Genomic DNA, 23,828 nt, shown 5'->3' on the forward strand with positions numbered 1-23,828 from the left:
ACAAAAAGAGCCAAATTCACTAAATTAGGCCAGGTCTACACTACAGACGTACTTCGGTATATAACTATGTATCAGAGGGGTATCCGTGTTAGTCCATATCCAGAAAAACAACAAGGAGTCTGGTGGCACCTTAAAGACTAACTTATTCATATGACCATAAGCTTTTGTGGGTAAAAACTCACTTCTTCAGATGCATGGAGTGAAAATTGCAGATACAGGCATAAGTATATATTGGCACATGAAGAGAAGGGAGTTACAAGTGGAGAACCAGTGCTGAAGGCCAATTCAGTCAGGGTGGATGTGGTCCACCCCCAATAATTGATGAGGAGGTGTAAATAATTCACACCTCTGAGCACTGTAGTTATACTGACTGTGACAAGATTCCCAGGATGCAACCTGGAACTGGGGTACTGCTCAGCCCTCTGTTTTACCAACCTGGGCTCTCTCTCACACTGTGATGCTGGGACAAGCTGCAAATGTCCCCAGGTCCTACACTTACACAGCCATGCACAGCCAGGAACACACCCAGATGAGTTACATGAATGCTTCTCCTAGCCACTCATGAACTAACAATAGAGAGGCTCCACCCAATTCCCCCAGCTCCCCAGCCTAGAATCCCATAGCTGTACCATCCTGCCCTGGTGAAAAGTCTGACCAGTGTAAGTTTATTAGCCAGTGTGCCCCTCCCTCAATGTGGAGAGGACACGTACCAGCTCTTGTTCCTGAGCAGATTTTCCAAGCACTTCAAGCAAAACACACTGTTTCAGGTAAAACATAAAACAGATTTCTTAACTACAGAAAGACAGATTTAAAATTATTATAAGTAGTAAGCGTACAGATCAAAGTTGGTCACCTAAAAAATAAAAGTAAAATCATAATCTGAGTTCTATCAACTAGACAGGCTTTGAATCAAGCAGTGTCTCACTCTGATGGTATAGTTCCTTCACACACAAACTGGGAGTCGCCTTTCCAGCCTGGGACGACCTCCCCCATTCAAAGTCTTTGTTCTCCAGATTTGTTTCCAGGCGTTGAGTTGTGTGGGAAGTGAGGAAAAATGATGATGTCCCTTCCCCTCCTTTATAAGCTCTTCCAGCTTGCTGGAAAGATCTTTCACTATGATGTGCATCAAGCAGTGTCCATTGATAACATGCTCCCTCTGACAAGTCTTCATTGTACACAGATCCTGTGATAGTCCTTGGTAGTGTAGATTGCCCTTAATGAGCCATCAACATTGTCCGGCTTTTCCGTTATTGTACCTCAAAGGCTGGTTGTGAGTGTTTCCAACTTCACAACATATTTCAGTAACACACACATAGCATTAAGTTTAGACCTGCCCTAAGTAACCCCACTGAAGTCAATGGAACTGCACCTCTTTACAACAGAGTGAAAGGGAACCAGCACTGCATTGTATATCAGCATATCTCTCGCGTATCAGAGAAACGCAGGGGAGAAATTTGTCCCCCTGTTTTCTGAAGTGTCCCAAGTGTCTGAGCATTTGAGAATCGGAGCATTTCAATGGTACCCCCTAGGTTCCCTCCCCATTTATTATTTGTATTACAGGGACTCCAATCAGGATTGGCTTCCATTGTGCTGGATGCTGTAGAAACAAAATAAACAGCCCCTGTTCCATGGGGCTCACAGACAGTGACAAGACAATCACAGTTGAGTGTTAAAAAAAAAAAATTAGAACTGTCTGGTGATGAATGAGGTTCTAGTGGGAAGGGTTGTTGTTTTGCTGCTGGCATCATTTGGGAAGACTGTTTTCTGCAAGACTAGGATGTTCCACAGGGCATGGGTTTGTGCTGCAGAGTCCAGATCTTCCCCAAGGAAAGGCAAGACAGGTTGTTGTTGAGTAGCGTTAAGGCTCAGACTGCAGAAATGAGAAGTGCTACGGGCACCCTGCTACTTCAGTCTGTTTTCCAGTGAACCCCTGCCTGCCAATCTGAGGTTTTATGCTGTAAATATATTCTTCTTCCTCAGAATAAAGAAGTTATGCAACCCATTGCAAAGCATTAACTGCAAGCTAGGACACTGACATGCAGAGCAGAATACACGAGAAGAGGGGCAGTTACGCTTGCCTTTAGAAGTTCATGTCCTTCAGAAAAAAAAGTCTGTAAGTACCAACTTTATTTTTATTAATTAAGAAATAAGATACATAGTTATGCGATTCTTTGAGTATCTCTCAGACTGACTATTCAAAGCAGTCAGCGACTCAGAAATAAAAGCAAAGATCTTAACATGGAAGTGCTAGGTAATGTAAAGATTTCTTGAAACTAAAGTTGAAGCCATGATAAAATATAATCCAAGGCAGTGAATAAACTGAACTAACAAAGCCAGTAAATGTTTTTGGATGCTGGATCCACCCCATCACATTTTGGAGCTTTCTATGCCAAAGAGCCTGCTTTTAAGCTGATGCATATCCCCCCTGCCTCCCTTAGCTTGCTGACTTATGGTTAATGAGGGTGGGGAAGATCCCTCCTTTCTTAGTTTTCCATCACTAGATTTTCCTTTTCCATTGCAACTTGTTTCAGTGTTTTCCCATTAACTTTAATGGTCCACCATCACCTTTCCCTGGGGTGCATAATGCTAGGGACTTGGTGCTCGGTTCAGCTGGTTGGAGATGCTGCTCCTCCCTGACTGATCGCTACAGCTCCTCTCTGTAGTAAGGTGTAGCTGAATGCTGCAGCACAAATTATGAGCAGTTTTATAGATATAAATTCATACCCACTGTTTGTAAACCTCTCTCATAATGGCCGGCAGGCTCAAAACATTACAAGCTTTCATGAGAGACCTTACCTGACATATTTATACACAATAATATTGTATACAACCAGTTGATTCAATTGCATATTCTTTGGGTTTCAGATCCCTCTGCCCTTCCCTTGGGGTGTCTGGACCCTGATGGTCACAGAAATGTAGAAATAGCAGGAATTACCTGTTGCATCTCTTTTCCTGGCTGCAGTCCAATCAGCCACTGCATTCAAGTGGACAAAGCAGTTTTCATGTTTGATTCAAACTTTGCCATGAGAAAGTGCATTTTTTCATCTGTAAAATCCAGATTTGATAAAAGCCGTATCAGCTCCCATTCCACTAGGGCATGCATACCTCTGAAACCATGTCAGCTTTAACAGAGATGGTACCTACAACCCTGTTGTCTGTCAGTTTAGGCATTCCCCCTGATTCTGCATTAGCATCACAGGTTTTTCTGGGTTCTAACGAAGCATTTCAGTTCTAATCAGCCCACCCATACTCCACAAAAGGAACTCTCTTCTCTTCCTTCCATACACATAGGCCGGGTCTGGTTACAGAAATTTCTCCTCTGATACCAATCTGGTGCCATCGTTAAGGCTTCAGCAGCACACCCTCTGTTAATGATACTGCACTTCTTCCACAGTGGGAGTGAGCTGGGCCTGTATTATATAAAACCTCAGATTTTGTCCACTCCCTGCAGGTTTTCCTGAGGATTAGTAGTTAATGGGAGGCTGCAGGAGCACACCCTAGTTCTAATTCCTTGGGGTAGTCAAGCTTCCCTGCTAAGTGTAGCTTCTTAAAGGACTTTTCTTTCCTAGCCAACAGTTTAACTTGTCAAAGAAAACATGGCAATACAAGAGTCTTCTGCACCAAAGTTATTTTCCCCATGTTCTCGTGGGATGGAATATGCTGAGCCGGGCATTTCTCTGCTCTTAATGTGCTGGGAGTGTCTGAATCTTTAGCACTTGTTAGTAGCAAAAGAAAAATTCATGCTTTAAGATTTTTCCCTTCTTTCCCAGGAGTTGGAATCTCCTGGAGATGTCAGTCAGGCTGGCTCTTTGCTCTCTATGGGGAAGGGTATCTCAATCTGTATTATGTTAGAAGAATGTTATGGTTGTACAGCAAGTACCCAAAAATCAGGCAATGCCAGAATTAAAGTTGCCCTTAACCCAGTGCTCGAGTGTACGCATTATGACAGCCTTTAGTTACATCTCACCTACTGTTTTCTACATAGGATAAGGAGACATCTTTTGTGGGTGCCCTTTGTTAAACCGTTAGCAGCACATCAGTGTTCCCAAACTAGGGAAGTTTGGGTTAAATAAAAATCAGCCCAGGATTTGCCATACACTGGTGCAGTCACATTTCATGCTTCTAGGATTTGGAAAACAGGATGGTCCCTAGAGAGGAAGAAACTGGGGAAAGCTGCTCAGTCTTTGAGATGATAGGACCTTTAGTTTAGGGACTACATCAGCTTGAAAACAGGTCCCTAGTACAGCAAGGATCTGACATTAAGCCAGGTGATGGCCACAAGGAAGAGGCCATAGGAAAGAGTTCAGGGCTGTTGGTCATGGCTGGGCCCTGTAATTTGTCACCAACAGAAGCTGTGGCCAGACCAACAATGCAGCAAGATGCCAGGGCAATGACACAAGTATGTCCCCAGCTCATGGCCAGATTCTTGGGAGCAAAGCCAAGCCCAGGCCTGTAAGACCCAGGGTCTAAGGCTCTCTCTCAAAAGGAGAAGTCATAAAAGACAAAGATCATCTTGTACTTTCCTACTGACTGCCCTTATTTGCAAACTAATGTGAATTGGCTCATTTTCTACTGCTGTGGCAGTTGGTGCAGTTACAGTTTGCCAAGTGATTTTGTTCCCTGCTTCATGCGTGCCAGGGTTGAGTTAGTTTTGGTTGTGCAAGGTTCTGCATAGAGTGGGCTGTGTGAGTGTAATCCACACACCTTTTGGGTGCGGCATTCTGTCCCACCTAGTGACACTGAGACCACTTAGAAAGAGAGAGAAAATGAGTCTGCTCCACTGCCTTAGCTAACAATCAATTGGCTTTTAACTCATGTGGTAGAGGCTCATGCACTAAACTCCAGAAATCCCCAGTTCGATCCCGCCCGCCGATGACCAGGATCTGTAGCTGTTACATGAGCAGCCTGGCCCAGATCCATAAAGGTGTTCAGAGTCCTGACTTCCATTGCAGTCAATAGATGGTAGGAGCCTACATACCTTTGTGGATCTGGGCCTGCATCAGTAATTTTTCCTTCTCTGGGAAGCTGAGCTACAAGGCCCTGGACACCTGTTACTGCTCAGAAGAGGAGCAGTGCTCTTCCGCCAGCACTAACGAGGCACCAGTGTTACTGCTGTCCAGTTGGGCAGTTTTCTGCAAGGCAGGAGTCACAGGCCGCCAGTGCATCGGTTCCCATTGGGAAGGCTGCTCACAACTGAAGAGAGCCAGGGAATTATTCTAAAGGAAGCTTAGATTCTTTGGTAGCTGGGAAGATATTTCAGAGAAACCCTGAAATAGCAGGATGATATATATGCCATGTCTCACTGTCCCTCTGCTTGCTTGCTTAGGGGAATGACTGAACAGGAAATATGACTTTTAAAAAACCAAAAAAAAACCAAAATTGTTTTAGAAAAGGGAGGAGGAGCCTCCTTCAGAGGAAGTGCGGCATCCAGCAGATTTGGAAAACTCAAACTAGAACCTGGGTACGTGGATCTCCAAGTTCCACGTCAACATCAAAAAATACACGAAGCGGTGGTCCTAGCTTGAAGAAAGGTGATTTTCCAGGAGACTCTCGCAGCAAGTGACTTTCACCCAGAAGGAGTTGCAGCAATGAGGATTTCCCCGGTCTTGGTTTGGATTCTTTTCCCAGGTAAGAATGACATGGGCTCTTTGTGCATCAGTGGAAATACACTGAAGTTATTTGGCTTGCACAATGTACACGTTCTGATGGGGAAGACAGCAGAGTTTGAAAGCCCCAGCTAGGTACTGTAATGATTAAAAACTGCACTGGAGGAAGGTTTCCACCTCTGGAGCTTACGAGCTGTATAGGAGAATAAAAGTTGCAGCGCAGAATCTGCTTCTCCATTGACAGCTGTCTAGAGAGCACGGTTTCCATGGTACAAACTTTCTACACACAGTAAATATTAGCTACAATATTAAGTGCTACTGTTAGCTGTGTCGCTGACTGTATTTCTGTGGCCTAAACAAAATCAAGGTTTTAAATGTTAACAAATTTATTTTCTTTGGAGGTATTTTTTTTTTTTTTTGCTGGGTGGAGCGGGGAGGAGTGTGTGCAACCAATGGAAGGCCAGTGCTTTAAGTGTCACACCTTGGCTGAAGAGTGTCCAGCTGAACAATTCACTGCCCAATTTTTACATTTAAATGAACATTGTTATGTTCATTTAAAATAGGCAAGTATAGATTTGATAAATATAGTTATCCACAGAGTCTCCCTTGTGGATCTCAAGCCTGGCTTAACCAAGTTTGCTAACACTTTCCAAAAAGAAATTCAACTGGGGGCTCAGACCAGGCACTGAAGTTTTCAGGCAGAAGGGAATTGTTTCAGAACGCTAGGGGTATGTGAACAGGATGTTTTAATGAAAGCCCTGATGTGAGCTTGACTATGGCAGTTGTAACCAGGCGCTGCTATAACAGCATCAATACTGCTTTTTAAATACAAAAAAGTTTGCAACAATCCTAGAAAGTAAGAAGTTGCATTTCCCCGACTCTCAATGGGCTGGAATGGTGCTCAATGTGAATTTCTTCATAGCTCTGATACGACAGCCCGGTGCACGCTGAGGCATCACATCTGAGCAGGAACAAGCCAGCTGCACTGGGGATAAGAGCCTAGCAGGAGAAAAACAAAGTCAATGCATAAGAAGATAAGAATGGCCCTACTGGGTGAGACCAAGGGTCCATCTAGCCCAGTAGCCTGTCTTCCAACAGTGGCCAGTGCCAGGTGCCCCAGAGGGAATGAACAGAACGGGAATCATCAAGTGATCCATCCCCTGTCGCTCATTCCTAGCTTCTGGCAAACAGAGGTAAATCAAAGGAACTGAATAGAAGGAGTTGAAAAATTGTCCCCCTAATTTGTGAGGCAGCTTTTATGAGACAAAGCTCTGCTCCCCCCTCTCCACCTCTGCCTGCCACTGCAGGCACTAATCTACAAGGAATAAGCCAAAGAACAGGATGTCCATGTACAGTAAGTTGAGTAAAATCACTCAGTACATTGTAGCGGTTAAACCAAGTCTAGATTGGCTGAGCCACAGGTGGAGGAAGTATTGCTACCACTTTGGATCCCAGCGGTCAGCCACATTCAGGCTGTTCAGTGATGAGGAGAAATTGACGGGAGAGTCAGGTATTTCCTTTGATGCGATCTTGTTTCAATGTACAAAGTCCCGTTTCCCTGCACACAGGAGGAACCCAACAAACAGAAAGTACTGTAGTTCCTTTGCTTACAGCCCCAAGCCTCTCTAACCAGACCCAGAAGCTCACCCCCAGTTCTGTCCACACACATTTGCAGAGGGAGTGGTGTGAACAGCAGGAGAGTTGTTCTCTGCCTTGGTGCCTAATTACAGTCCACTTCTGAGTGGCTCCCTCAGAGCCAGGCACTGCTGCAGGGCGGAGAATGCCAACAGAGGGGATTGCCTGCACTCTGTTTGCTCCAGGACTGGTGTGCAGGTATAAATGAAGTTACACTTGAAATATACTGGATACTGTGCCACTGATTTCGCCTCCATTGGGAAGCCGACCTGGCCTGTGAGATCCCGGACATCTACAACTGCTCAGGAGAAGGGCAAAGCTAATCTGCCAGTCCTAGCAAAGTACTGCCACTACTGCTGCTATTGGCTGACTGGAAGCAGTTTTCTGCACCATAGGGTTGACAAACAATGCGTGGGTTAGCTGGGGAAGGCTCCTCACCACAGAAGAGCTCAGTAAGCTTGCACTAGAAGTTTTGATTCGGTGGTAATCAGCAAAGCATTTCAGAGAACTCCTAAGTGGGTGGAGGCCCTGCATTTTGTCACTTTCCTTTTCCACTGACCGATGTAGCATGCTGCAGCTCATAACAAGAAATGTCACTCTTCTTCAAGGAAACTATTTTCATCACCCGTGAACGGAGGCTAATAGCAGCCTCTGACAAAGGAAATGAAGCAGCGAAGCGATTCAGCGACTTCAAAGTAAAGACCAGGTCACTGAACCACAGGGTTTCATATAAAACTGTAAAATCAATAAAATCAAATAAAATTAAATTTTAAAAAATGGTCCAGGTGATGTTCTGGAGAAACCTCATTTCCCAGAGCCACTCACAGCAAGTGATCTTCATCCAGGAGGAGAAGGCAGCATAATGAGGATTTCCCCCATCTTGCTTTGGATTCTTTTCCCCGGTGACAATGACATGGGCTTTTTTTGAAACAGTAGCAATACACTGAAATTACCGCCCTCGTCCTGTTTACAAGCTCAGCTGGCTTCTCCATCAGAGCTTGAAAGCCCCAAATATGTTCTTGTGATGATTAAAAACTGCCTGAGAGAAGGGCTTCCACCTCTGGTGCTTACAAGATTTGCAGAAGAATAAAAATTTTGAGTACAGAATCTGTGTCTCCATTGACAACGGTCCAGAGAGCAAGTTTTCTCTGTTGCAACCTTCCTGTTTACAGTTAATGTGAGCTACAATACTCAATAAGAACCACTGTTTGTATTCCATGGCAGCTGACTGGGAATTTACCATGCATGAAATCAGTTTTGAGTGCTAACAATTCACTTCTTCCTTTTGTTGTTGTTGGGGAACATTGATTTTTTTATTTTGGTTTTGGCGGGGGGCGGGACAGGAAAGGAGGGGTCAAGGTGGTTGTAAATTATGAAGAGGAATAGTGCTCAGTGAATAACACATGCCCTAAGAATATCCAGTTGTATAGCTCAAAGGTGATTGATATGTTTACTTTGTACATTTCCAAAACAGCTTCACTGATTTTGCTTAAACTTTCCACAAAATATTCAGCTCTGGGCTGAAACCAAGCACTGAAATTTACACTCACATGTACACTGAAAACACGACATTTTAACAAAATCCCAGGGACAACCTTGATTATGGAGAATGCTACCAGGCACCTCCTATACCAAGGTCTATACTTCCTCCTCCTCCTCCAAAGTTTACTTAAATGACATGAAAAACTTCTAAAGATCCCTAGAAAGTAAGAAGCTAGGCTGGCGTGGTGCTCAAGATGAGTTTCTTGGGAGCTCTGTTATCACAGCAGGGGGCATGCTGAGGCACCACATCAGAGCAGGAACCAGCCAGCTGTCCTGGTGATAAGGGCCAAAAAGAAGAAAACCAAAGCCAGAGGGTAGGTAACAGCATGCTGCCTGCCAGGCTACCGGGGGCATTCAGCACCTAGTGGTGAAGTTAATGGAGCTTGATCGTATATTTGCTCAGTTTGATCAGAGCTGCTGGGCACCTAAACCTGGACACATTGTATTCATTGTCTGCACAGTTTGTTCTACCACTACCCTCTCCCCACCCCCAGTTCATCTGTCTTTCCCTCCACCTAGGACGGGGTGGGCAAACTTTTTGGCCCAAGGGCCACACCGGGGGAAAGAAATTGTACGACGGCCATGAATACTCACAAAATTGGGGTTGGGGTGCAGGAGGAGGTGAAGCCTCCAGTTGGGGGTGTGGGCTCTGGGATGGGGTCAGAAATGAGGAGTTCAGGGTGTGGCAGGGGGCTCTGAGCTGTGGCGGGAGGGTGAGGGCTCTGTGGTGGGGCTGGGGATGAAGGGCATGGGGTGCAGGAGGATGCTCCGGGCAGGGATTAAGGGTTCAGAGGGTGGGAGGGGGATCAGGGCTGGGGCAGGGGGTTGGGGAGCAGGGAGAGACTCAGGGGTGCAGGCTCCTGGTGACGCTTTCCTCAAGGGACTCCCGAAAGCAGCAGCATGTCCCTTCTCCGGCTCCTATGGGGAGGAGTGGCCAGGCGGCTTGCCTGCAGTTCCCAGCCAATGGGAGCAGAGGGGCCGGCACTTGGGGAGGGGGCAGTGTGCAAAGCGGAACCCCCTGGCTGCCCCTATGTGTAGGAGCTGGAGGGGGGGGGACATGCTGCTGCTTTTGGGAGCCACATGGAGTGGCCCCCGACCCTGCTCCTCAGCTGGAGCACTGGAGCAGGGCCAGCCCCAGACCCCTCTCCCTAGTGGGAGATCAAGGGCCAGATTAAAATGGCTGGTGGGCTGGATCCAGCCTGTGGGCCATAGTTTGCCCACCTCTGGACTGGGAGGCCTGAACACAAAATCCTCCCTGGGGCACTACCACGGTACCACCTAATGTGCAACGACAAGGCTTAGAAGCACAAGCCAAACTCCCTCACCTGCCCTGCAGCCCGGCCTCCTTCACCTCATCTCTCCCAGCTGCAGTCGCTCTTGCTCCCAAGTTGACGCTGAACAAATCAGTGTTATAGACATGGGCCTATTTCTACCCAGACACCATGGACTCCGTAGTGTCCGTGCAGAGGTGAATCCTTCCCTGGAGTCAATGACTAACACTGCAGGCAAAAGCCACCACTTTTCATCTCGCCCCTGCAGTTTCCGCAGGAAGAGTTTAGCGTGAACAATCTCCAGCTCGCCTGGTGCACACAAAGTGGGGAGAGATGAGCATCCAGCTTGCTTCATTTACGGCACCCGTTCAGGAAGAGACGAATGAAATGCCCTGCTCCCTGCAGAGACACACTGGTTTCTAGCTTGAGTTTTAATAATCAAAGCCAAGAGGATGCTAAATTCAACCAGTTTTCTCTGCTCTGCCCTTCCTGATTCCCAACTCCATGCACCCACCTTGTAAAGCCTCAAGTGGCAGCCTCAATTCCCTCCCCTCCTCACCCTTCCTTCCTACCCCCCCAAGGGCACGGGGTGCATTTTATTGATTTTTGAAGTAAGAAGGATTCTCTCTCTCTCTCTAATTCTCCTTGTTTCCCCATAGGCTGCTGGGCAGTGACAGGCCCTGGGACAGTGCATGGGCCCCTGGGCGGGTTGGTGACTGTGCAGTGCCAGTATGAGAGAGGCTACAAGGATTATCCGAAATTCTGGTGCAGAGCAGGAACCCTGCTCTGGTTCCAGTGTTCCAGTGCTCAAATCGTTGAGACCACGGGGTCGGAGACAGAGGTGAAGTGGGGCAGAGTCTCCATCCGAGACAATCACACCCTGAGCGCGTTCACCGTGACCGTGGAGAACCTGACACTGGCAGACGCCAGCATGTACCACTGCGGGGTAGACAGGACTTTGCTTCCTGATCCCAGGGCCACTGTGGAACTCACCGTCTCCGAAGGTAAATCCCTGCGCTGCCCCCCAGCAGCGTCAGGGCTGCCAGGCTCGGGGCAGAGCTGGGGGGCGCTGGGCGGGGGAAGGAGGACTGTCATAAACAGATAGCTAAGGGTTAATGTCTCTTTCACCTGAAGCACCTGACCAGAGGACCAATCAGGAAACCGGATTTTTTCAACTTTGGGTGGAGGGAATTGAGTGTCTAAGGTCTTTGTTTTCCGTCTGCCTGCCTTCTCTGAGCTTTGGAGAAATAGCTCTACTTTCTAGTCTTCTGTTTCTAAGTGTAAGGACAAAGAGATCAGATAGTAAGTTCTATGGTTTTCTTTTCTTTGGTATTTGCATGAATATAAGTGCTGGAGTGCTTTGATTTGTATTCTTTTTGAATAAGGCTGTTTATTCAATATTCTTTTAAGCAATTGCCCTGTGTTGTATCATCTATACAGAGAGAACACTTGTACTTATTTTTCTTTCTTTTTATATAAAGCTTTCTTTTAAGACCTGTTGGAGTTTTTCTTTACTTCAGGGAAATTGAGTCTGTACTCACCAGGGAATTGGTGGGAGGAAGGAATCGGGGAGATTTGTGTGTTGGATTGCTAGCCTGACTTTGCATTCCCTCTGGGGGAATAGGAAAGTACTTTTGTTTCCAGGATTGGGAACAGAGAGGGAGATTCACTCTGTTTGAATTCACAGAGCTTGTGTCTGTGTATCTCTCCAGGAGCACCTGGAGGGGGGAAGGGAAAAAGGATTATTTCCCTTTGTTGTGAGACTCAAGGGACTTGGGTCTTAGGGTCCCCAGGGAAGGTTTTTCAGAGGGACCAGAGTGCCCCAAAACACTCTAATTTTTTGGGTGGTGGCAGCAGGTACCAGGTCCAAGCTGGTAACTAAGCTTGGAGGTTTTCATGCTAACCCCCATATTTTGGACGCTAAGGTCCAAATCTGGGACTAAGGTTATTACATGAGTAGCAGCGGTGGGATATAGACAGAATCCAGAAGCCAGTAGGAATATTATATTTTTCTTTTCTCTGCTAAGGGCTTTTTAGCAGAGAGAAACAGTTTGGTTTTAAAAGGGAACCAGAGAGAAATTTTTTTTTTTTCTGCTCTCTCTGGCAGTTTGTGGCTTGCATGTTAAGCAGAAGTCGTTAAGGACTATTAACAGTCTTTTGTCACACAATAGCACTCCCATTGAGAGTCATACCAGCACTATATGAATGCAAATAAAGTGGTTTTTCAGGTTTGCTTGACATTGAAGATTAGCTAAAGGCACTGTTGCTAGGCAGACTTCAGGAGGCAACAGAGAACCTGCAGTTCAGAAGATAAACACCGGAGGGCACCCCAACACAAGAAAACAGGAACCATGTCTACCAAGACAAAAATGGAGGCTGAGGAACAAATCAAAGAAGCTGAACACAGGCGAGAGATGGAAAAACACAAACAGCAACTGGAAATAAAACAAAAAGAGATGGAGATGAAAGAAAGAGAAGAACAGATCAAAGAGGCAGCCTACCAAAGAGAACAGGCAGCCTACCAAAGAGAACAGGCAGCCAAAGAGGCAGCCAAGGAGGCAGCACACAAAAGAAAACTAGAAGAAGAAGAGGTGGCCCACCGCCGAGAAATGGAAAAACAACAAAAAGAGAATGAAGAGAAGGAAAAACAGAGAAAACATGAACTGGAGTTGGCAAAAGCTGGGCTGCCTGTGCCAGCCAACCCTAACAACCCGGCGCCAAATATTGCTCCACAGCACAGGAAATTTCCCACCTACAAGGCAGGTGATGACACCGAGGCCTTCTTGGAAAATTTTGAAAGAGCCTGTCTTGGGTACAGCATTCCCGAAGACCAGTACATGGTAGAATTGAGGTCACAGCTCAGTGGACCTTTAGCAGAGGTGGCAGCTGAAATGCCTAAGCACCAAATGAATGACTATAAACTTTTCCTAACCAAGGCCAGATACAGGATGGGGATAACCCCAGATCATGCCCGTCGGCGTTTCAGAAACCAAAAGTGGAAACCAGAGGAGTCATTTCCCAAACACGCCTACTGCATTGCAAAAAACTATGAGGCCTGGCTAACAGGAAACAACATTCAAACCTTGGAAGAACTGAACCTCCTCATACAAATGGAGCAGTTCTTGGATGGTGTTCCTGAAGACATCACACGGTACATACAAGATGGAAACCCCAAGAATATCGCTGAGGCGGGGGAGATTGGAGCCAAATGGATGGAACTGGCAGAAAGCAAGAAAGCTACTGTCAAGGGGAACGATTACCCCAGGGGGCACACAGACCATAAACCCTACAACCGAGGACAGCCAAAGACCCCACATACCACCCAAGTAAAGCCACAGATACCCTACCCTTCAACCTCACCAGTCTCCAGTAACTCACCTCGGCCCAGTGACCCATCAGATGGAAGATGCTTTAAGTGTAATGAACTGGGACATATCAAGGCCAAGTGTCCCAAGAACACCATGCGAGTGCAATTCATTACACCACCATCACACCAAAGATCCCCAGGCCCGGATGCCTCTCAAATACCCTTGGAGCGAAGGGAAAATTTGAGAGTGGGCGGAAAGAAGGTTACTGCGTGGAGAGACACGGGGGCACAAGTGTCAGCTATCCACCAATCCTTCGTTGACCCCAAATTCATCAACCCAAAGGCCAAAGTTACAATTTACCCCTTCATGTCACAAGCTGTAGACTTGCCTACAGCTCAACTGCCTGTCCAGTACAAAGGCTGGTCAGGAATGTGGACTTTTGCAGTCTATGACAATTATCCTATCCCCATGCTACTGGGGGAAGACTTGGCCAACCAGGTGAGGCGGGCCAAGAGAGTGGGAATGGTTACACGTAGCCAAACCAGGCAAGCTTCCAGACCCATTCCTGTTCCTGAGCCGTCCACAGAGGCCCCGTCTGTGTTACCAGAGACCCAGACAGAGGTAGTGGACCCGGATTCCATGCCTACCACTGAAACAGCCACAGCATCTCCAGTCCCAGGCCCGGAACTGGAACAACAACCAGCACCAGCAAGTGCAACTACATCTTCAAACTCAACGCCAGAGGGCGCCAGCGAGCCAAAACTGGCAGAAGCGACAGACAGCCATACCCAAAAGGCTCAGCCAGAGCCTGAAATACCCTCAGGTGCACCAGCGGAGAGCGGTTCACCAGCAACGGAAACAACCCCATCACCTACATCGCTTCCAGAGGGACCAAGCCCAAGTCCACAGTCTGAGGAAGAACTGGTGACCCCAGCCTCAAGGGAGCAGTTCCAGACTGAACAGGAAGCGGATGACAGCCTTCAGAAAGCGTGGGCGGCGGCACGGAGCACCCCACCGCCTCTCAGCTCTTCTAATCGATCCCGGTTTGTTATAGACCAAGGACTTTTATACAAGGAAATTCTTTCTGGTGGACACCGGGAAGAATGGCAGCCGCAAAAACAGTTGGTGGTTCCAACTAAGTACCGGGAGAAGCTCTTAAGCTTAGCCCATGATCATCCCAGTGGCCATGCTGGGGTGAACAGAACCAAGGACCGGTTGGGGAAGTCCTTCCACTGGGAGGGGATGGGCAAGGATGTTGCCAAGTATGTCCGGTCTTGTGAGGTATGCCAAAGAGTGGGAAAGCCTCAAGACCAGGTCAAGGCCCCTCTCCAGCCACTCCCCATAATTGAGGTCCCATTTCAGCGAGTAGCTGTGGATATTCTGGGCCCTTTCCCAAAAAAGACGCCCAGAGGAAAGCAGTACGTACTGACTTTAGTGGACTTTGCTACCCGATGGCCAGAAGCAGTAGCTCTAGGCAACACCAGGGCTAACACTGTGTGCCTGGCCCTAACAGACATCTTTGCCAGGGTAGGTTGGCCCTCTGACATCCTTACAGATTCAGGGTCTAATTTCCTGGCAGGGACCATGGAAAAACTGTGGGAAACTCATGGGGTGAATCACTTGGTTGCCACCCTGTACCACCATCAAACCAATGGCCTGGTTGAAAGGTTCAATGGAACTTTGGGGGCCATGATACGAAAATTCATCAACGAATTCTCCAATAATTGGGACCTAGTGTTGCAGCAGTTGCTGTTTGCCTACAGGGCTGTACCACATCCCAGTTTAGGGTTTTCACCATTTGAACTTGTGTATGGTCACGAGGTTAAGGGGCCATTACAGTTGGTTAGGCAGCAATGGGAGGGGTTTACGCCTTCTCCAGGAACTAACATTCTGGACTTTGTAAGCAACCTACAAAGCACCCTCCGACACTCTTTAGCCCTTGCTAGAGAGAACCTAAAGGATGCTCAAAAAGAGCAAAAGGCCTGGTATGACAGACATGCCAGAGATCGGTCCTTCAAGGTAGGAGACCAGGTTATGGTCTTGAAGGCGCAACAGGCCCATAAGATGGAAGCATCATGGGAAGGGCCATTCACGGTCCAAGAGCGCCTGGGAGCTGTAAACTACCTCATAGCATTTCCCAATTCCTCACTAAAGCCTAAAGTGTACCATGTTAATTCTCTCAAGCCTTTCTATTCCAGAGACTTACAGGTTTGTCAGTTTACAGTCCAGGGAGATGATGCTGAGTGGCCTGACGGTGTCTACTACAACGGGAAAAAAGACGGTGGCGTGGAAGAGGTCAACCTCTCAACCACCCTGGAACGTCTGCAGCGGCAGCAAATCAAGGAGCTGTGCACTAGCTTCGCCCCATTGTTCTCAGCCACCCCAGGACGGACTGAACGGGCATACCACTCCATTGATACAGGTAATGCTCACCCAATCAGAACCCCACCCTACCGAGTGTCTCCTCATGCCCAAGCTGCTATAGAACGGGAGATCCAGAACATGCTACAGATGGGTATAATCCGCTCATCTACCAGTGCATGGGCATCTCCAGTGGTTCTGGTACCCAAACCAGATGGGGAAATACGCTTTTGCGTGGACTACCGTAAGCTAAATGCTGTAACTCGTCCGGACAACTATCCAATGCCACGTACCGATGAGCTATTGGAAAAGTTGGGACGTGCCCAGTTCATCTCTACAATAGACTTAACCAAGGGGTACTGGCAAGTACCGCTAGATGAACCTGCCAAGGAGAGGTCAGCATTCGTCACCCATGCGGGGGTGTATGAATTCAATGTCCTTCCTTTCGGCCTTCGAAATGCACCCGCCACCTTCCAGAGGCTGGTAGATGGTCTACTAGCTGGACTGGCAGAATTTGCAGTTGCCTACCTCGATGATGTGGCCATTTTTTCAGACTCCTGGCCCGAACACCTACTACACCTGGAAAAGGTCTTTGAGCGCATCAGGCAGGCAGGACTAACTGTTAAGGCCAAAAAGTGTCAAATAGGCCAAAACAGAGTGACTTACCTGGGGCACCAGGTGGGTCGAGGAACCATAAACCCCCTACAGGCCAAGGTGGATGCTATCCAAAAGTGGCCTGTCCCACGGTCCAAGAAGCAGGTCCAATCCTTCTTAGGCTTGGCCGGATACTACAGGCGATTTGTACCCCACTACAGCCAAATCGCTGCCCCACTGACCGACCTGACCAAAAAGACCCAGCCAAATGCAGTTAAGTGGACTAATGAGTGTCAAAAGGCCTTTACCCAACTTAAGGCAACGCTCATGTCTGACCCTGTGCTCAGGGCCCCGGACTTTGACAAGCCATTCCTAGTAACCACAGATGCATCTGAGCGTGGTATAGGAGCGGTGCTCATGCAGGAAGCAACAGATCACAACTTCCATCCTGTCGTGTTTCTCAGTAAGAAACTGTCTGAGAGGGAAAGTCACTGGTCAGTCAGTGAAAAGGAATGCTATGCCATTGTGTACGCCCTGGAAAAGCTACGCCCATATGTTTGGGGACGGCGGTTCCAACTACAAACTGACCATGCTGCACTAAAGTGGCTTCATACTGCCAAGGGGAACAACAAGAAACTTCTTCGTTGGAGTTTAGCTCTCCAAGATTTTGATTTTGAAATTCAACACATCACAGGAGCTTCTAATAAAGTTGCTGATGCACTCTCCCGTGAGAGTTTCCCAGAATTCAGTAGTTAAAAAGTGTTCTTAAAATGTACAAGTCTGTTAGTTATATACTTAGGAGTATATGTAAAGGTGTATGTGTTGTATTAATCTGTTTATTTTCAAGTTCTAGAAGGAAATCGCCGCCAGTGAGCTTCCCCACTGTCTGCAATTTGGGGGGCGTGTCATAAACAGATAGCTAAGGGTTAATGTCTCTTTCACCTGAAGCACCTGACCAGAGGACCAATCAGGAAACCGGATTTTTTCAACTTTGGGTGGAGGGAATTGAGTGTCTAAGGTCTTTGTTTTCCGTCTGCCTGCCTTCTCTGAGCTTTGGAGAAATAGCTCTACTTTCTAGTCTTCTGTTTCTAAGTGTAAGGACAAAGAGATCAGATAGTAAGTTCTATGGTTTTCTTTTCTTTGGTATTTGCATGAATATAAGTGCTGGAGTGCTTTGATTTGTATTCTTTTTGAATAAGGCTGTTTATTCAATATTCTTTTAAGCAATTGCCCTGTGTTGTATCATCTATACAGAGAGAACACTTGTACTTATTTTTCTTTCTTTTTATATAAAGCTTTCTTTTAAGACCTGTTGGAGTTTTTCTTTACTTCAGGGAAATTGAGTCTGTACTCACCAGGGAATTGGTGGGAGGAAGGAATCGGGGAGATTTGTGTGTTGGATTGCTAGCCTGACTTTGCATTCCCTCTGGGGGAATAGGAAAGTACTTTTGTTTCCAGGATTGGGAACAGAGAGGGAGATTCACTCTGTTTGAATTCACAGAGCTTGTGTCTGTGTATCTCTCCAGGAGCACCTGGAGGGGGGAAGGGAAAAAGGATTATTTCCCTTTGTTGTGAGACTCAAGGGACTTGGGTCTTAGGGTCCCCAGGGAAGGTTTTTCAGAGGGACCAGAGTGCCCCAAAACACTCTAATTTTTTGGGTGGTGGCAGCAGGTACCAGGTCCAAGCTGGTAACTAAGCTTGGAGGTTTTCATGCTAACCCCCATATTTTGGACGCTAAGGTCCAAATCTGGGACTAAGGTTATTACACAGCAGCGTCAGGGCTGCCAGGCTCGGGGCAGAGCTGGGGGGCGCTGGGCGGGGGAAGGAGGACTGGTGTCTAGACCGGCAGATCTGCTGTAACCCAGATGGTGCCAAATGCAGCAGCCCGCTCTGCACAGGGCCCAGCCTAGGGCTGCGAGGGGCCAGAGGGCGGGCTCTACCCCTGGCTGCACACAGGCCATCGAGCTCCTCCGCAGTTCCCCGCAGCACCCTTTGATCAGTGCTGCCCGGCCCCTGCCCAGCCCCGCAGCGTCTGTGACCGTGGAGAACCTCACACTGGGAGATGTGGGGACTTACAGGTGTGGAGTAGCGAGGACTCTTCTTCCCCATCTCTGGGACTCTGTGGAAGTGTCCGTCTCCCCAGGGAAATCCCTGCTCTGCTCCCCCATGCTAATGGCAGGAGTGTAGGGATTTGGGGAGCATTGGCTGGTAGGGAACGTGGGAGTGCTCCTTAGACACAACTATTTACTGTAAGCCAGTACGTCCAGAAACTACATCCACCTGCCTTAAGGGAGCTGGAGAGAAGACTTCAAACATGGTCAGCTGAAGGAAAACAACATGCGAATAAGGACAGCAATCTGCTGTGGATCTCGCCAGAGTTCTAGAGAGCACTGGAGGGGGGAGGGAAGGATCTTGGTCCACAAAGTAGTGTCTGGGTTCTAAAGAGCTTCGCTCGCCTTGTGTGTCAGCCACTTACAGCAGTCTTAGTGCTGTACAGGGCAACACCACCAAAATGAGGACAGGGCGAGCTGAGCTGACTAGGAGAGCCAGTAACTTGGCTCACTTCTTGGGAGTGACCTGGAAGAAATGCTTCTTTAGGAGAGAGACCTGCATGTGGGGCGGAGGTGGATTGGGAAGTTGGGTTAGAGGGTATTCCATGGATAGGGGCTGGCATGGAACTAGACACCAAGCCAGCAATAAGACAAGGGGACAAGGAACGGTGGCAGAACAGGGAGGCTCATCTGGTCCAGCATTAGGCTCATCTGCTGCCTCAGTTTACCTTCCTTTAGATCACACAAGCCATCACATCACTGGTGCTACTGCATCAACTCTCCCCTTCAGTGCTCTGGTTTATTCACATACAATAACACTCAAAGGTAAATATTCCAGCCTTCTTACTTCACATTAAATTGTCATTTCAGTGTGAATTAGACTCACCATCCTCCTCGCCCTTCCTCCAGGGCCACCCAGCTAAGGCAGCTCCCTCTTTCCCCACAGCTCCTCCCACATCTCTGAATCATTCACTGACAACCTCCAGGCTTGCTTTATATACCATGGGTGGCTGCAGGTCACATGCTCTGTCACCTGACCCCCCCAGGACTACAACTCCCAGATCCTTCAGGTAGCTACATATCCCAGGGTGGCTACTTGTTACAGGGCTGAGCCTCCCTCTCTACTACAGGAATTCCCTGCCAGCTAGAGAGATTTGATTATTAGATCTCTGCATACTCGAAACCCAAAGCGAAGATCAGAGTTGTACTGGTTCGTGCTTAATTCTGATGTTCACATGGCAGTTATTGGTGAACCTCTTAAAACTTCCTAAACATCATAAAAAAGGGAGCCTGGCCTTGGGACAGGGTTAGCTGGCCCCAGCTTCCCTTAAAGGGGGCAAGCCACTCTGTTATATGGGTGGAGGGAGACGTGATAAGATCAGAGATGTGGACTGGGGTGGAGCTGGCCAGAGCCTTGAAGGCCTAGACAAGAAGTTTCAACTTGAAGTGAAAACCAGAAACATTTTTCTTCCTGTAATTCAAGAGCAATCTCTCCTTTAGCTTCCAGAGGCTGGTCTGGAAGCCAAGTAGTCTTATAGGTACCAGGCAGTGTCTCTCTGCAGTGATCATCAAGCTGAGTATGTTAGATAAATACCAGGACAGTGCTTTCAGAGGGTGATCCCTAGAAAGCACGGCACCCAGCTCATCCGCATCTCCCAGGGAGAGGAGAGTCACATCACACTCACGTAGGAAAGTTGTGTGTATACCTATGGTACCTTCCTTGTGTCTGTCACACTCAGTTCTGGCATCTTCCTGTAAATTAGATTGTGAACTCTTCCTGGCAGAGGCCACTTTGTGCTGAGAGTGTCTGTCTATAAAATGCCTCCATTGCAAAACAATGCCATTATCATTGTTATGGGAAAGCCCACTAATCCCAACCAAAATCACAGCTCATTTGCACTGGGTGCTGCACATACATACCATGTCTACACAGTGTGATGGGTCGGGTCACAGAAACCCCACACAGCCCCTGCCCCAAATAGCTTACAACCAGACAAAGCAAGCAGTGTTCCCCTACTTTAAAAGGTGAGGAACTGAGGCACAGAAAGATTCATGACTTGCCCAGGGTCTCTCAGGAAGTCTGTGGCAGAGCTAGGAACTGAGCCCAGACCTCCTGAGTCCTGGTCCAGTGCCGTATCCACCAAGCCAGCCAACCATGCTGGAATGAATAAGAGCAACTGCCTGCAAGAAGCTAAAAAAATGTTCTGATAATTTACAGGTTCTGATAGTTTTACCAGACAAAACTCTGTCCCCCAACCCCCCTTCACTTTTGACTACTACTCTCAATACTAAGATGAAGATCTAAGCCGGAGAACAGGGGGCCCAGATATACTAAAGGGAGTAAAATCCCTAAGTACATTGTAGGAGTTAAACCAAGTCTTGCCCTACTCAGCTGGAGACGGCGGTGAGGCAAGTACCTTCCCACTGAGATCTGAACTCCCGAAACACGTAACTTTACTCTCTTGGTAACAGTGATTCAGGTTGGGGTTTCTGCAAGTAACGCTGGCTCTCTGTGTTTTTATCTGCAGCCATCCATACCTCCACCTCCACTGGAAGGCCCCCAGCGACAAGAGAGCAGCCCAGCGGGGCTGCTTCCACACCCATTACACTCTCTATAAGCAGCAACGACACTCATGCACTGTAAGTTTCAGGGATCCACTGGACTGAGTCTCACTCTTATTACCAACATGTGATCCATGCCCAAGGGCCCTTACCTATCCCCCCAGCCCACTCAGAGGTTTCTGCTGCATCTCTGCCCTTCCTGCCCATCAATGTTACACACAGTCCCTGTTCCATTCTACCCTAACAACGCGCCAGCTGATTTTCTCTCTGATGCTGGTATCCAAATCTCTTTAACACAATCTTATCGAAACCAGATATGCCACATCGAGAAACTCCCAAATATCCATCACATTGGATGAGAGCTATAAGATATTTATGGTCATCTAGAACCTTCCCAGACTACTCAAACCCTTTCAGGAGTCTGATTTGTCTTATGTACCCCAAGTTTTGCCTCACTTGAAAACTACTTGCTTACAAAATCAGACATAAAAAATACAAAAGTGTCCCAGCACACTATTCCTGACAAACTGCTGACTTTCTTATATTACCATATAATTATTAAATAAATCAATTGGAATATAAATATTGTACTTACAGTTTAGTGTATAGTATATAGAGCAGTTTAAACAAGTTGTATGAAATTTTAGTTTGTACTGATTTTGCTAGTGTTTTTTTATGTTGTAAAACTAGGGAAATATCTAGATGAGTTGATGTACCCTCTGGAAGTCCTCTGGGTACCCCCAAGGGTAAGCAAAGCCCTGGTTGAGAACCACTGGTCTAGAGAAAAAAAGGGGACACACTTAAGCAGAGAAGCAAAGAATTCTCACATCCTTGGTGATAGGGTCCCACAGAACAAACTAAAATAGGGACCTCGAGAGGTTAGATTCCTTGCCAGGCAGCTAGCAACTCTTCTTGCGGGGAAGCACTGGGCAGGGCCTGTCTGGGTCCAATCACTTCAGGGTCTAGATGTCTGGATGACTGTCCCGTGGGTCAAAGGCAGCTAGTGAGATTAATTGGGGGATGTCTAGAAAGGGAAGGTGCTGCGGCCTGTGTCCCTCTCTCCTCCTTGTTCATACTGTCACACTCAGGCAGAGCAGCCAGAGAACTCACAGTTGGAAGCAGTCAGGTCATATCTACAGGGTTTCACAGCTTCTACTTACTCTCTCGCCATAGATCCCAGTTCAGCAACGTCCATTTCTTGCTCCTGTTCATCTGGAAAGTCCCCATCTTTCTGTGCATCATCTGGGTGAACATACGGTATAGGAAGAACTCCAGGGAGATGACAGACAGACATGGTGAGAGCCGACAAATTTAATACCTTGGACTGACATATTCCATCTAATTATGCCCAGTCCTGTTTCAGTCAGCAGCCCTCCCTCTGTGACTGTTTGTGTCAGTGTGTGTGTACATGGTGGACATCCCTTCCCTCCTGTTCTATCGCTCTGATCAGGAACTCACACATGCAGGAGAACAAACATGCTCCATGATGGGTATGAACAAAAAGATACTAGCACCAAGCATGTCTCATCCACTAACTGGTGGTTTCTGGATTTTTGTTGTAGGACCTTCCTAGTTTAGGAATCGCTTGGAACCAGCAGAAGAAATATTGAGCTCCCAGCTCTGTGCACAGCAGCTACTCCCACCTAGAGCTCACATGGATCTGTATAAATGAAATCCTATAACAGTCAGCCCTGCTGAAGGGTTCAGTGGATCCAGATCTTACTCCAGAGTGAGGACAAAGGCGAGGATGAGCCCCCAGGGGCACAGTTCCCAGGAGCGGCGCCAGAGTTTCTGGTGCCCTAGGCAGAATTCGGGGGGGGCGGCATTTTGTGCACTCCCCACGGGGCGCACGGGACCTTTCGGTTCCACTCCCATCGTGCCACTGAAGGACCCTCCCCCAAAATGCCGCAGGCGACAGCGGCAGTCATTGAGCTGCTCAATTGCCTGCCGCTGTTTTCTGCGGCATGTCGGCAGAAGGTCCTTCTTCTGTGGCGCGTTGGGAGTGGAACCAGAAGCTCCCGTGTGCCCCGTGGAGAGTGCAAAAATGCCACCCCCTGAATCCTGGCACCCTAGGCAACCGTCTAGGGTCACCTAATGGAAGGGCCGGCCCTGACAGTTCCCTATCACAAACATAGAGGAAATATAAGGTGTAGGAGCCTGAGTAGTTGGAAGGAGAGACTCATCCCCTTCCCGCAGTTTGAGTTTGGCTCTTACCAGCTGGATTGCACTTTCTACAGCTCCTTTTCCATCGTTCATCTTCACCCCTCCGGTCTCTTCTACAGCAAGCTCCTGGCAACGACTCAAACATAATCACAGACATGCACACGAAGAGATTAGCCTCAGATTGTATCTCAAAACTGGTCATCTCATTTACTGCTAACCTGTAACACACGGCACCAATGAAATGTGTTTTGCAATAAAGCATTTTCCTGGTGTTCTGCAGAGAGGATCTCCTGGAGACATCTGTCTGGCTCTCTGCTCCTCTGGCAGGCAGGTATCTGAACCCTTAGCACTTACTGGGGTCAGAGAGAAAAATCCCTGCTGGAAGCTGCATGAGTGTGACAGGAGAGCCCTACTGAGAAGAACAAGTGAGAAAGAGCTGCCCATGGGAGAGTGGGTGGGAGAACAAAAAGCAAAAGTCACTGCATGTGTACGCCACCATGGCTCCAATGCAGAGGTGAAAGTGAGCTGGTAGGGTCCGGTCCAGCATACCGGTAAGGAACTCAGCTGTCCGTACTGACAGGGCTGCTGATGGTGGGGGAAAAAGGGGCAGCTGCCCTGAGACCCAGTGATTTAAAAGGGCCTGAGGCTCCTGGCAGCGGCCGGAGCCCTGGGCCCTTTAAATCGCTGCCAGAGCCCCAGGGCTTACAGTCACGGTGGCTACCTCAGGCCTCCGGT

At 47.9% G+C, this 23,828-nt stretch overlaps 1 protein-coding gene across 2 annotated transcripts in view; it reads left to right on the top strand.

The window, feature by feature from the left end:
- The first annotated feature begins 2,025 nt into the window (after nucleotides 1–2,025).
- Nucleotides 2,026–23,828, top strand: part of LOC127033060 (CMRF35-like molecule 5) — a 31,961-nt gene continuing 10,158 nt past the window's right edge. The window contains exons 1-6 of one of the 2 annotated variants that reach the window (XR_007769018.1): nucleotides 2,026–2,113; nucleotides 5,327–5,628; nucleotides 10,714–11,058; nucleotides 20,897–21,008; nucleotides 22,104–22,225; nucleotides 22,493–23,077. Coding sequence is in view for 1 of the 2 variants with exons in the window: in XM_050920871.1 (XP_050776828.1) it covers nucleotides 5,589–5,628; nucleotides 10,714–11,058; nucleotides 20,897–21,008; nucleotides 22,104–22,225; nucleotides 22,493–22,503 (630 nt within the window). In the remaining variant the exon portion in view is untranslated. Of the gene's footprint in view, nucleotides 2,114–5,326; nucleotides 5,629–10,713; nucleotides 11,059–20,896; nucleotides 21,009–22,103; nucleotides 22,226–22,492; nucleotides 23,373–23,828 lie in introns of those variants that run through there. The other variant, XM_050920871.1, reaches the window with a different exon arrangement.

Source organism: Gopherus flavomarginatus, chromosome 12, assembly GCF_025201925.1.
Source record: "Gopherus flavomarginatus isolate rGopFla2 chromosome 12, rGopFla2.mat.asm, whole genome shotgun sequence".
NCBI lineage: Eukaryota > Metazoa > Chordata > Testudines > Testudinidae > Gopherus > Gopherus flavomarginatus.